Genomic DNA, 12,689 nt, shown 5'->3' on the forward strand with positions numbered 1-12,689 from the left:
AAAAAAAAAGAAATATTCTGAATTCTCAGGCAGTTTTCTCCCCTTGTTTGCAACATAAATCTTTCCTCCTCTCCTAAATATGTGCTTGCAGTATAAAGAAACAGCAGCAGCAATACCTGACACCAACTTTCACTTTACCAAAAGGTTGTACAGAAATAAAAGCAATTAGAGAAGCGGGTTGTTGTTTTGTTTTTTGTTTGTTTTTTTTTTTTTCTTTTTTTTTTGTGGATTTCTTGTCAGTTTTGAAATCAATCAGAGACCTGGCAGAAATTCTGAATTTCTAAAAATCATGTGTTGGAATTAGAAACATTTTTCATTTTTTTCAAATGCTTTCTCTTGGCAGAGGCTGTGGATTAACTCATCTATTCTTGCTTAACAGCGGGTTCATGAAGACTCCGTGCCTTTAGTCACACCCACATCACAGATGTGAACATACACAGCAACGATAGGAAGGCTGCCATAATACTTGGGTTGCCTGAATCCCATATCACAACCCTTGTATCTCAAGGTCACACTACCCTCCAACAGCCTAATTTACTTTGGGACACATAAGGGCTTTAAATATATTTCAAATTATACACTATGTTTTAAATATATTTTTTTCAAATGACTGTGTTAAGAATAAGATTCACATACATAAAATGATAATACACATTGTAACTCTAGAGAACCACCACATGTATATAAAAGATCAAAATCCGAAACACAAATAAGTGAAAAAAAATCAGAAATATAAATAAGTGAAAAAAAATGAAACAGAGAAAGAAAATGAAATTTTTTGAGTCCATTTAAGATTTGTAGTGTATACAAAGGATTTCCAGTTGCGTGACTCTTGGGTTACATTTTTTTCCCCACACAAATGAAACCACTAATAAGCCCTTTCAGACCACAGCCTCACCAAGTGGCTAGCAGGTGGGTGAAGTGATTCTTTCTCTCCTACTCCAGTTGAGAAATCTTTCCATCTGCTTTGTATCTGCATGAAATGTTCACAAATGTGAAGTAATACACAGTGGACTAAAAAATAATAAGCTCAAGAAGAAAAATAATGAACTTGATCAGAACTGGAAGAACTATGAACTCACTTCCACCCTAAAGATATCCAAACAACCGAAGGACTCTGTTATAAAAATGAACATCGTGCTCAGAAAACAGGAAAGAACAGCAAGACGTAAATCAAATAAAAATATCATGGGGTTGTGCTTTAGAAAACTGCATGACTTGTATAACTTTTTGTGTACTAAGTTCTGTTCCTACAGCCCTTTACAGATCTAGATAACTCCAGGCAGCCTAAATGACACAAAACCCCCACGCGTCCATAACCAGTGCAGGTCTTGTTAGCAAGAGCTCAAGGTGGCTACCTGATTAAAAAGTGGATTTTGACAGGTAATAAAGAAATCAGCCATACTCTGTACTTTACAAGGACTAGGAAAGGAATTTTCATGTGAATTTGTGATGAAACGAAACACCAGGAAAGGTATTATGAAATGTTTGCTGTGCTGAGGTTACAAAAACCTTTTGTCCGTGTAAGGTTCACAAGCACGGAGAACGGTCTGCGAAGAGATGATCAATAAGGATAAAAACGTCCCCTCGGGTATCAAGAAATTATTAGATGCCATGGAGTGGCCAGAAGGGATAAAAAACTGAAAACGAAATACAGAATTGAAGGCTTTGACTCCTCTCCTGTATTCCTGGGAGGTATTAGTGTAAAACGTGCCTGGGCTATGGCCTGGAATCATACGTACAGTCAAGCACATCCTTCAGTTGAAGTCAGTTAACAGTAACACACCAGAGGACAGGGATATCCTATGCACCTCCAGCAATGTGCTTTTAAATAGGACACAACAGTGCCCTGACTATTTTAAACAAACATCAGCTCTAAAATATATAAGAAGAGACAGGCTTTGCATCTGCAACAGACATCGTGAGGTTAAACATTTATCCTGACCAAGTACATTCTGAACACCTAGGAGCATATGGTGGGCATAAAGCTTCAGCATTCTTCCAGTAGCACCACAGACATGGGTAAGAGAGAGCTGGGACCTCTATAATTTAGATTAATTGCTTATTACGGGTATGGGGAGAGGTGCTGCGGGAGTACTACAGCCTCAAATAACAACTGAGAGCAGGCATTTGAGCTGATGTAACCCCCCCAGACCTTGGGGCTGGGTCGCAAGAGTGCTTTACCTCCACAGCGATGCCTGTCCTTCTCTGGCTGCTGACAGTACAAGGATGCCGGCAGGGATCCAACTGCGGGTCTCCTTCTCCAGGAGGCCCTGACTCACCGCCCTTGCGTATCAGTTACATATTTCTGCACGTAGGGCTACAGCAAGACCCAAACCTATTTTAAGTCTGGCTTCTCATTTTTCTCTGTCAGTCTGTGAGAAGGCGATGCTGGATGGACCTCCAGTGCTCAGTCCCCGGCCAGGAGCACCACCGGCTGCAGAAGGAACGCACTTTACCTACCAGAAGAGTCTCTCTGCAGAACTTGAAGGGGGTCTGGAGCTGGCTGAAGGTTTTCAGCCAGGTCTAAGGTTTGAGATTAGTCCGTTTTGGCAATGGTTACAGGGAGGTGATCACGGACTTCCAGATCCGCATAGGACTGCTCAGCACCCCTCATGTTGTCATACCTTATTCTTGGCCATCCTCAAGTTTAAGGATAGCCTGGGTTGGGCTGCAGACACCGACAGGGGAAGAGTGAGATGGAGAGATCGTGGCTCACATATTCCCTGAACTGCATCAAATCCCTTCCCAGAGGGGAAGGGCTTGGGCTCAGCCATACCTGTGTGCCCACCACCTGGACCCCACAGCCCCCTGTCTGTCACTGGGGAGCGAGAAGCTGCAGAAAAGGAGAGATACTGCACTGCTTGGGAACGTCAAGGGTGCAAGGACGTAGCAGTGGAAAGGTAATTGGGAAGGAGGGAATAAAAATCGCCTTTGACATTCCCCTCCTCAGAAATGTGCTCCACATCAAAGCCAAAGCAGCAGCCTGCCATCAGGAGCATTTTACCGAGAGCTGTGAGAAGTCCCCTACCGTGTCAGCAGCCTTCTTCCTTCCCCACGCTATGCCATGAGCAGAGAGCACGGCATCCTCGGGCCGATGTGCAGCCTCTGCCGCCCGCGCCAGGAAAGGGTACAATGAAAGGGGAGCAAAGAGAGCAAGAGAGAGGCGGGAGGGAGCAATACTGCACACTGCGGTGCTCCTGCCCAGAAGCCAGCAGGTGCAAGCCGTACTCGGGACCGAATTTGGTCCCCGTTAGAGGATATCAGCTTTTAGTGGCCAGGTAAACTGGAAATGATGGTTCAACACTGTTTTCAGCTTTGCTGTGGTTCAACTCCCTAATGGGAAGGACAGCGAACAGGGAACATTTTGCTCCTGTTTGGAATGCAAAATATGCAGCACTGGTTTCTGCAATCAAATCCCCAAACCAAAACATGCTAGTCGTGATTCCCGACTCCCCTAATTCAGCAGATTGCTGCAGTAAATCCCTATAAAATAATAAATTGCACCAATCCTTTGCCAAACAGGGGTGGCAAGATGTTTAGAAGAAATGTGCTTGACTGGCTTGACTGAGAAGATATTGTTTAAACAGTTTGGTTTTTTTCCAAAAATTTGTTGCTGTTTTTTTTCTTTTCTTTTCTGTTTCTGCTACCTGGCAGGTAAGAGAAATAATTGCTTTGGTAAGCATGTTGATTTACTATGTGTTAAATGCACACCAATTAAATTATTGAAACATAATTACTGTTCAAGCAGTCGTCTTATGTATTTTTAAAAACAAAACCCATTAGTATGGCTGTCTTCCTCCTCCCATCTCTGCTTTCTTTGTCACGCCTCTGGAGTGGCAGTAGGAGGTATTTAGAACTGCCAGCCTCCAGCTCAGGAAGCAGCACAATGCCAGGGGGCAGGAAAAAGGAAGCAAGGCCCATGTCACCTGCACAGCCGGCTGCAGCATCGATGCGGTTCTTCCCGCTGCTTTTGCTTCATTTCCCTTCCGTCCCTTGCCGTTCGATTGCTACAGCAAGAAGTGTGCTGCATTACAAGGTCTGAGAGGAATGTTTTGCTGTGTTGCGTTTTGAAGCCTCGCCTCACGTCAGACTCTGGCCCCTGAAACGCTCTCCGAGACCTGGGTCTGAAGTGGCAGAGTGTGTTTCTCCCTGACTCTGCCTGCTTTGTGGGCAGAGGATTTTGCACTAGCATCCATGCTAAAAGTATTTTTACATCTTTTCAGACCACTTCAGTAAGAGTATGACATTTTTTGCATTATATAAACCAAGTCACTTAAAGCCTACTTAACCAAATCTCTTGTTTCACCACATCCTCATTACGTCCTTAGGTGTCAACACACTCTTCTGTTACTCTCTCTCAATGAGATAATTCTTACCTCATCATAGTGATGTTCCAGAGTGTATTGAATAACCAGGATTATAAATGGATGTTTTTAATATAATTAGGAATATTGCACAGACTGCAAGTGAATTCCTTGTTAAGGCATCGATCTAACAGGGAACATAAGTGCATTTTTAAGTTTGTGAGTCCTACTGAAAGCAAAATGGTTCTTCATATGATTAAAGTTTAGGTGACGTGTCAGAGCAGAGCATAAGAGTGTAGGATATGTGTTTGGACCCAATTCAATAAGATACTTAGGAACATGGCTAGCTGTAACCTACGAAACATTTAAGCACTTAAAACACCACGTAAGGTCAGAAGGAAGATCCCATGATGGCCAAATCTGCCAACTCTGTTTTTTTCCCAAACCTCTGCTAAATCTTACAATGGGTTTCATAACCTTAGCATAACAGCTTTTCACAGTTTGAATAATTAATGGCATATAATTAATAAAAATAACAGCAATAATAATAATCATCATCATCAATATACTAATCATCATAATAATATTAAATCCTTCTCCCTAAGGGATAACCAGTAAGCTTTCCCTAGCCTTCAAGATTGCAAACAGCTATGGTTTAAAGTTGAGGAGGAGGGTGAACAACATAAACCAACTCTAATTACAGAAGATGAAGAAATCAATGCTATTTATTTACGTGCAATGTAAGATCTAATATGTCACCTTGCCGCCGCATTGGTGATTATTTTCAGACTGCTGGGATTACGGATCAGCTTATCCAGGATGCTGACAATCTGCTCAAACTTGGGTCTGTTGTTTCTGTCTTTCTGCCAACAGTCCAGCATCAGCTGATACAAGGCAGCTGGGCAGTCCATAGGAGGTGGCAAGCGGTACCCTTCATCAACAGCCTTAATCACCTGCACAAGGATAAAAGTTTTGGAAAACTTAAAAGGCACTCAACTTGTTTTTTATCAGTTCTGTGAACCACATTAGCATGGACATTCTGTGTTTAAACAAATGTGTTTATTCACTACTTGTCTTGTCATGCAGTGCCTCTGGTTTGTCTGCAAAGTAAACCAGGCAGTAAATTAGGCATACAGAAAAGGGAGTTAAGATGCGGTGTGTGACTTTGAGGAAGGTGAGGGTCTAGAAAGGATCTCCAAAACTCATACTTGATTGAACTAAATCCATAAACAAAAGCTACAGTTAGTAAGATGCTTAACTATGCCAAACTTCAAAAGGTCTTGAATATCTCTGGTCTGATCACTCTTAGCAACACACACTTTCCACCCTCTCCAGAGGACACTGCACTCCACAGAAAACCAACCTACCCTCTCACGGGACATTCTGAACTGATAGATAGAAGGTCTTGTGGACATTCTCACAGGGCCAGAAAATCTATTTTAAAACTCACCACGAGGATAACTGTACACTTCCTATTAGGCAGTGCAGGCCCAATTCTTTTATCATTTATCTAGATTGACAAAGTTTGTTTAGATTGTCTATCACTTGCTTAGATTGATTAAAAAAAATTAGCCCAGAATTAAAGCTGTTATGAAGCTTTTTAATAAAACCTTTTCACTAGAGTATAACACCTCTTGATCAGTCCTACACTATCTATTGCGCCACGAATGAAACCCCAATGTATTCTAAAAGAAATGATAAAGCCGTATTCTGTTAATCTTTCCTTTTTATCTGGATCAGTTAATTCAAAAGCAGGAAAAACTATTCCGAGTCAGAACAGGGATAGGAAAACAGTCCGTAGTTTAAGCAGCCATGAAGCAGAGGCCCATAAATAAGTTAATCCTTCTGTTTCTGATTTTAATATGATATTATTAAAGGCATTCCCCTAGTATATCAGTCTACATAACATGAGTCATTAATCTCCACAAACAATAGAAAAAACATTCATGACTAATTAAAAGAAATACATATTTTTTTGCAGAAGCTTGGGTTCCAGAAGTACTAAGTTGAAAGGAAGTTTTCTTCTTTTTTCCTTGTTTAACATAAAGTAGTATAGAGAATGTCTGACTACATCTATGTTACTGACTTTTTTAAATTTAGTACTAGTAACAACAGATACCAATCCCTTGGAAAATATATTTGTGTTAGTGACTGTACTTCAGAAAATTTGGTTCATAAGTAACTCCTGTGGAATAAATCTAGGATTAATAAGACAACAAAAAAGAAGCTGATATAATAAAAATCTTATCTGGGGAAATGTCATGCTTCTTACAAAAATACTGGGAGACATCCATTAATCATTTGGATTGCAGGCTTGGATAGTTTACTAATGTTGCAAAGAAGCCTCTATTGGAAGTCTTCTAATCAGATCACGCTACTTCTCTATTTTGTCTGCTGATTACTTCCAGAAGTATTCTGGTTTCATTGAACTCTTAGTAGAAATGCTTTGCTTTTCTTTTCCACAAGCTCCAAGAGCTTATTCTGTGTATTTGATATTTACAGAAAACTTCTACAGAATATTATACAAGTGGAACCAAAGGGGATCAACAGAAATTTAGGAGGGTTTTCTAACAATAAGCTAAGGAATGTAAAAGGCAATGACCTCATTGCAGTGGAACTGTTTGAATCATCCTACAGAAAACCACCAGCATGATAAAATTCTCTAAGATGTTCCTTCAAAGGTCCAAAATACCCCACTATAAAGATGTCGGCTTTTTGTTAAGTTCAGGGAGTTTTGGAGATTTTAGTTTCTACTTCTTATTCAATGTCAACGTCAAAAACTCAGAGCCACCTGGTTTCATTATGCTTCGCTTCCTTTCACAGCTTGATCCTTTATTTGAGAACATAACTCAGATAACAATATACTCACATCCTGGTTGGACATCTCCCAGTATGGTCTTTCTCCATACGACATCACCTCCCAGAGAACAATCCCATAGCTCCATGCGTCACTGGCTGATGTGAACTTCCGATATGCAATGGCTTCTGGTGATGTCCAGCGGATAGGAATCTTGCCCCCCTAGGAGCAAAACAAAATAAAACAGTCCATTTGACTGTAATACACCAAATATAATTTTGCGTGATGGATTATTTTATCTCTGAGATTCTCAGTTATCATTATATTGGTGTAAAGAACAGCATAAGCTGGAAAATGCTATTGCCTTTTGTCATGAAAACATCTTGCACGCTATACAGGTAAAATACAGTGCAGAATCTGAAGCTATATAGTATAGTATACATACTGTATGCATGTAAATATATATACATATATGCACACACCTGTATATTTATGTGTAGCATAATATGCACAGATAATAAAAAATGTTAAGTTAAGTATGGTTGATTTTCAGTTACAGAATGTTTGGAAATTTGCAAGACAGTCATACAGCATTAAGGATGAAAAAGCTAGTCTGAGGTCCTTGCTTACACGCTAGAACCCTTGGCACAAGAGGGCTGGATTTGTCTGTTTGTAAGGTTTTTCAAGTGAATTCCCTGTTGGTGTGGAACCTGCATGGTTTCATCATGTTTTCACCCCACGTTTTCCAGGACATTAAAGGAAAACAAGGGGCCACGATGCTGCTCTGTTTCAGTAAAGCCAAGCCTCCAATTGCACAAGGCAGTGACTGTGACCGTATGCACAAATTTCCCATTCCAAAGCCGTCAGAGACAGTCACAGAAAGACAGATCCGGACAGGGTCATCTGTGCAGAGGGGAGAGTGCAAAAATGTAATCTAGGGAAGCAGTCTTAAACACTTTTTACAGTCACAAGAGGAGCAAGCCATCATTAAATGATGTAAACTTGAAAAGAATTAAAGCTACTGTTACAATTAATATTGCAGTTAGGGGAACACCTCTCTCTGATTATGGCCACCACTTGGTGCCATAGGTCAAAATAGTAAAATGCACACAAGCGGCCTCAGGCTGAGTTTCTGCAAGATGAGACTTAGAGGAAAGAGACAATTTCCAATGGTGCCAGCTTTGACAGAGGTTTTTAAGACTGATTTGTGAGTCACGCACGAGAAAACAAAGTTCTAAAAGACAGCGGTGCAAAACTTGTTAATGAAGATAGCTCTGGAATGAATATATTTGAATACAGAAAACTGTGAGAGTTTAAAGTTGGTTCCAGTTCCAGGGATGCACAACATGTGCAGGGATATACTCTGGGGATTTCACACTAGACTAGCTATTTGAGGTATCTCTGCATCGCATGTTATACTACAGTCATACACCCATCCTCACAATAACCTGTGTGGGAAGGGAATGCTCTTATTTCCACTGAGTAAGCGGCATCAAGTGTACCTGCACTGAGGGTAGCCATACACTCACCAGCTTTAGATTAACTAGCCTGGTTAACAATAGAAATGTGGACGTTAGCATTAATTAAAAACCTTAATACAGCCTAAATACACTGGAGCCTAAGTATCTGCAATTTCATGGCTAATATTGCACAAATTACATTAAATACAAGCAACACAGGCAGGCCTGACTCAGGCTACAATTTAGACCCCCAAAATGTCACTACATATGTCTTAGAGGCTTGGCAAAGCTCAAAGAGGGAATCTATCTTGGCTTACAGTTTTTTAAGGATCCCATTGTATTTAGCAGACTCCCTATCTTAACCAAAAGACAAACCTTCATTTCACACACAACCCTGAAAATCAGGCAAATTTCCACATTAGTTGCGGACCAACAAATAGGACATAGAAAATAAACAGCAGTATTTGAATCCACTGTTTCATCACAGAAGCCAGACTGGAGGGCCTGATGTGCCTCTCTGTCAAACTTGGAAATCTATACGATGACCTTCTTTAGTCACAAAAAGTACATCATATTTTCTATCCATTATAAGTTTATTCACAATTCCCAGTGCTGCTCCATGAAAGTACTGAGAACATAAAAATGATGTTGTTTTTACCATAGTCTATTGAGAAGCAATAGTACACCCACTTTACAAATGTCCAGGGTCCCTCAGTGAGCTCGAGGCACAGCCAAGAAACAAGGAAAGCTCTCCTCTGTCCTAGTGTTTTCACAACAAATCAACTTAAACTTTTAGACAGCGGGATGATAAAGAAATTGATCCCAGTTTTTCAATCTTTTTTCTACACATACTAGTAGAGTGAACTTTGATTTCCACTAAAGAATGTCAGTGCTGGGGGAAAGCTATACCCTGAACTTACACAAACAAAAACCCACCGCCATGCACAGAGGGAGTTTCCAAATCAAACATCTCCTGCTCGTCCCACAGGCTCAGAAATCACCCACAAAACAGAGCAGACTTATAGCGCAGCTGCAAGGCCATGGTGCCCCGGGGCTGCTGGTACAGAGGAGCAGGCAGGGGGAAGCCCAGGCTGCACCCTGAGGACACCAGCCCCCCCAGCACAGAGCTGCCCACCAGGTGCTCACCCACCCCAGCCCATCTCATCTCAACTGCCAGGACAAAACTGCCTCTCCACTACACCCAAGATGTAAACTGCAAAGGACTTTTACAGATCAAACCTAACCCCATGGGTCACGTCTGGAAGGGAAAGTGCAGCTCATGGGGCTGCTGGAGCCCAGGCATGAGGGGCCACCACCATGCCCCGTGGCTTCTGGGGGGGTTCTGAGCTCCATGCCCCTGCCAGGGGTCCCACGGGTGAGCATGTCCAGTAGGCCAGATCAACACTGCCATTCACTTTGAGATGAAATGTTTCCAATTCCTGGCCAGGTGGAGACATAATAGAGGGAACTGTTGATCCTTGCTACTTCTGATGGTAGCACTGAAACTTCAGACAAGCCCCAAGCCTCCTCTCACCTCTGCTGATCCCTCCCCTTCTGTCCGGAGGCATCAGCGATTCTGGGAAAGAGACTGAGCCATCTGATTTGAAAGAAGCTGAGATACAGAGCTGGGTGTCATCAGGCCGGGCCTCATTCTCCAGCAACTGCTTCGGCTGCATTTGGAATAGAGGGATGGCAGAACATATACGTAGGACGTGCCACATAAGAAAGCCCTCGAGGCAGGGAGCAGTTATATTGTTTTTCTTGCCTCAGCATAGGGGCTGGTTCTGTGAAACACAGAAGTACCGTTTTGGAGTTTTCAGAATCTTACTCTAAAGAATCAGAATTTCTGTGGGTGGCTTTAGGCTCAGTCTTTTAATTTCATGTCAAGACACGAAAACGGCACCCTTCTTGACGAACCCTCAAGAAATAGTTGCCAGATGTCACACACAAAAATGTGCTCATGGCTAGAACATGAGCACTTTGGGCAAGGGCAGGAAATATATTTGAGAGAAGGTCTTTACCTTTGTAATCTTATGGAAAAAGTAATTTATACAATTGGAGAAACACATTTACATAAAATGACGTTAATTAGTCTCTGAACATTTTGGGACTACTTTATTGCAGGTTAAGGAAGATCATAAACTCAATGAAACCAAGTTCTTCTGGCTTTGTTTGTTTTAATGAAAAATGAAGGTACATCAACCCTAGATTCCATTACAAGGAAATAAATTTTCTTTGCTAAGTTTCAGCTGTAACTCTACAGATACACGTTGCATTACCATAAACAAGAGTAAAATAAGGAGGGTATCAAAATGTAGCTAAAAAAGAAATCAACTGCCACTGAATGGAGTGTAAAATTATAATTTTGCTATTTTTGCTCCCCAATTTGTGGCAAAAATGTCAATCTTATGTTTGTATTTAAAAGGGGACTTTGTTGACTAATTTGTTGAATAATTTAAGAGCAAGAACAGAAAAAAAAAAAAGCTCTGGTAAGTATTTTTTAGACAAATAAGCATTTTAACACAAAAACAATTCCCCCCAAAGGATTATGCAACATTCACATTTTAACAGATGTCCAAATATCAATATATGCAGAAAATCCGAAGAGTCATATAAAACTAAATGCATAGTTTTCTACTGCTATTACCTTTGAAAATTATAAGGCTTGCTGTAATTCAAATAGTCAAATTCAAATTTTTTAATTTTTTAAATTAAAAATCAATGATCATTCAGCATTAGAAAATCCCTTTTTACTCCCACCATTTTTGAGAAATACACATCTCGTTTGAACACATATCACCTCTTCAGGTTTCTGCTTTGCCAGAAATCAGGATAATCTTTGCAATATCCTTTGCCAGGATCAAAGATATCTTATATAATTTACCTTTGCGTAAATTAAACCACTTTCTCCTAGACCATAGAGTTGGAACTGGAAAAACTAAGCTCCCGTACTTGTTTCTTTACTCACCTCTTGTTTTTTTACTCTTTCTCTCAGTCTCCCGATGTTTAAAATGAGTATCATGATACCTGCTCTGTAAACTGCTATGACAAAAGTGCTAAGAAATCCCACCTGCTTGGCTTTTTAAAATTATGTATTGTGTGTGTACCAGGCTTTCATACAATTCAGTCTTTATCTGCTATCTCTGTTGCTTATCCTGCACTGGAAAATCTAAAACTCTAATATTATTGGGTGATATTACTGGGCTCCTACCCTTCAAAATTAGTACTATTGGGACTGAACATGTAAGACAAACTTGCTAAATGAAAAACCATTATAGATATGGCTAGGAAAAAGGTTTGCCCAAATCTGTTTGGTACAGGCTTATAAAGACAAATCTACATGTGCACGCAGCCCTAGCTATTGGTAATATATATATACTGATTATTTTCTGAAGATAAATATGGGGTTTACATATTTTTGCCATAGTTTCCCTTTAAGAGCATGCTCGTCATGAAGCCAAATAAGCTGCCTGAATTTGAGTAGAAAGAAAGCATTACCATTAGAAATTGTAGGAGTTTGTTATTGCGGCTCAAAACCCCAGGCAGTCTCGGTCAGAGAACCCCTCTCGGGGTTTGAAATTAGTGAGACAGCAGTAACCAAAGGTTTTATCTGCTCTAGATGGAGCTGCGATTCCTACGGTATCTGGTTGTTCAGCATAATTCATCTAAAGTCAATGAAGTCCTCAATTTATTTCTAGCGTGTCTGGCACTCCGGCACAAGGCAGCTGTTTCCAGGCCTTCATAACCCATTCCAATATTCTGATTTATAATCTGTTACAGGGTGACTGCCACAGGCACCTAAGCCACAGGCCTGGGGAGAGGAGAATCAAGAAAAATGGATTCTAACAGAATTATCAGCAGAACTTTGCAGGGAAACCTGAAGGTAAAAGCCTGACATTAATTCATTACCTGACTTAGGCTAGTTCAGGAGATATCTTACTGGTACAGAGCAAGATGGTTTCATGTGAGTGAGATGAGCCTGACTTACCCTCTTAAGCACCTGAAAATTACCTGATGCTACTTGTTCATCCCCTACTAATGAATATTTTATCTTGACATTATCTCCTTCTCGAGTGGTAAATTATAACAGAGCTCTGCTTCTCTCCTCGTGCTTATCAGGCAAGA

The 12,689-nt window shown here is 40.8% G+C and overlaps 1 protein-coding gene across 3 annotated transcripts in view; it reads right to left on the reverse strand.

Moving 5' to 3' along the window:
• EPHA3 (EPH receptor A3) overlaps positions 1-12,689 on the reverse strand; it is a 234,489-nt gene that overhangs the window by 17,163 nt on the left and 204,637 nt on the right. For 2 of the 3 annotated variants that reach the window (XM_063348961.1, XM_063348952.1), the window contains exons 14-15: positions 7,177-7,326; positions 5,067-5,260 (exon numbers count right to left, since the gene is read on the reverse strand). In XM_063348961.1, the coding sequence (XP_063205031.1) occupies positions 5,067-5,260; positions 7,177-7,326 (344 nt within the window). Of the gene's footprint in view, positions 1-5,062; positions 5,261-7,176; positions 7,327-12,689 lie in introns of those variants that run through there. The other variant, XM_063348969.1, reaches the window with a different exon arrangement.

Source organism: Chroicocephalus ridibundus, chromosome 1 (assembly GCF_963924245.1).
Source record: "Chroicocephalus ridibundus chromosome 1, bChrRid1.1, whole genome shotgun sequence".
In the NCBI taxonomy this organism is placed as follows: domain Eukaryota; kingdom Metazoa; phylum Chordata; class Aves; order Charadriiformes; family Laridae; genus Chroicocephalus; species Chroicocephalus ridibundus.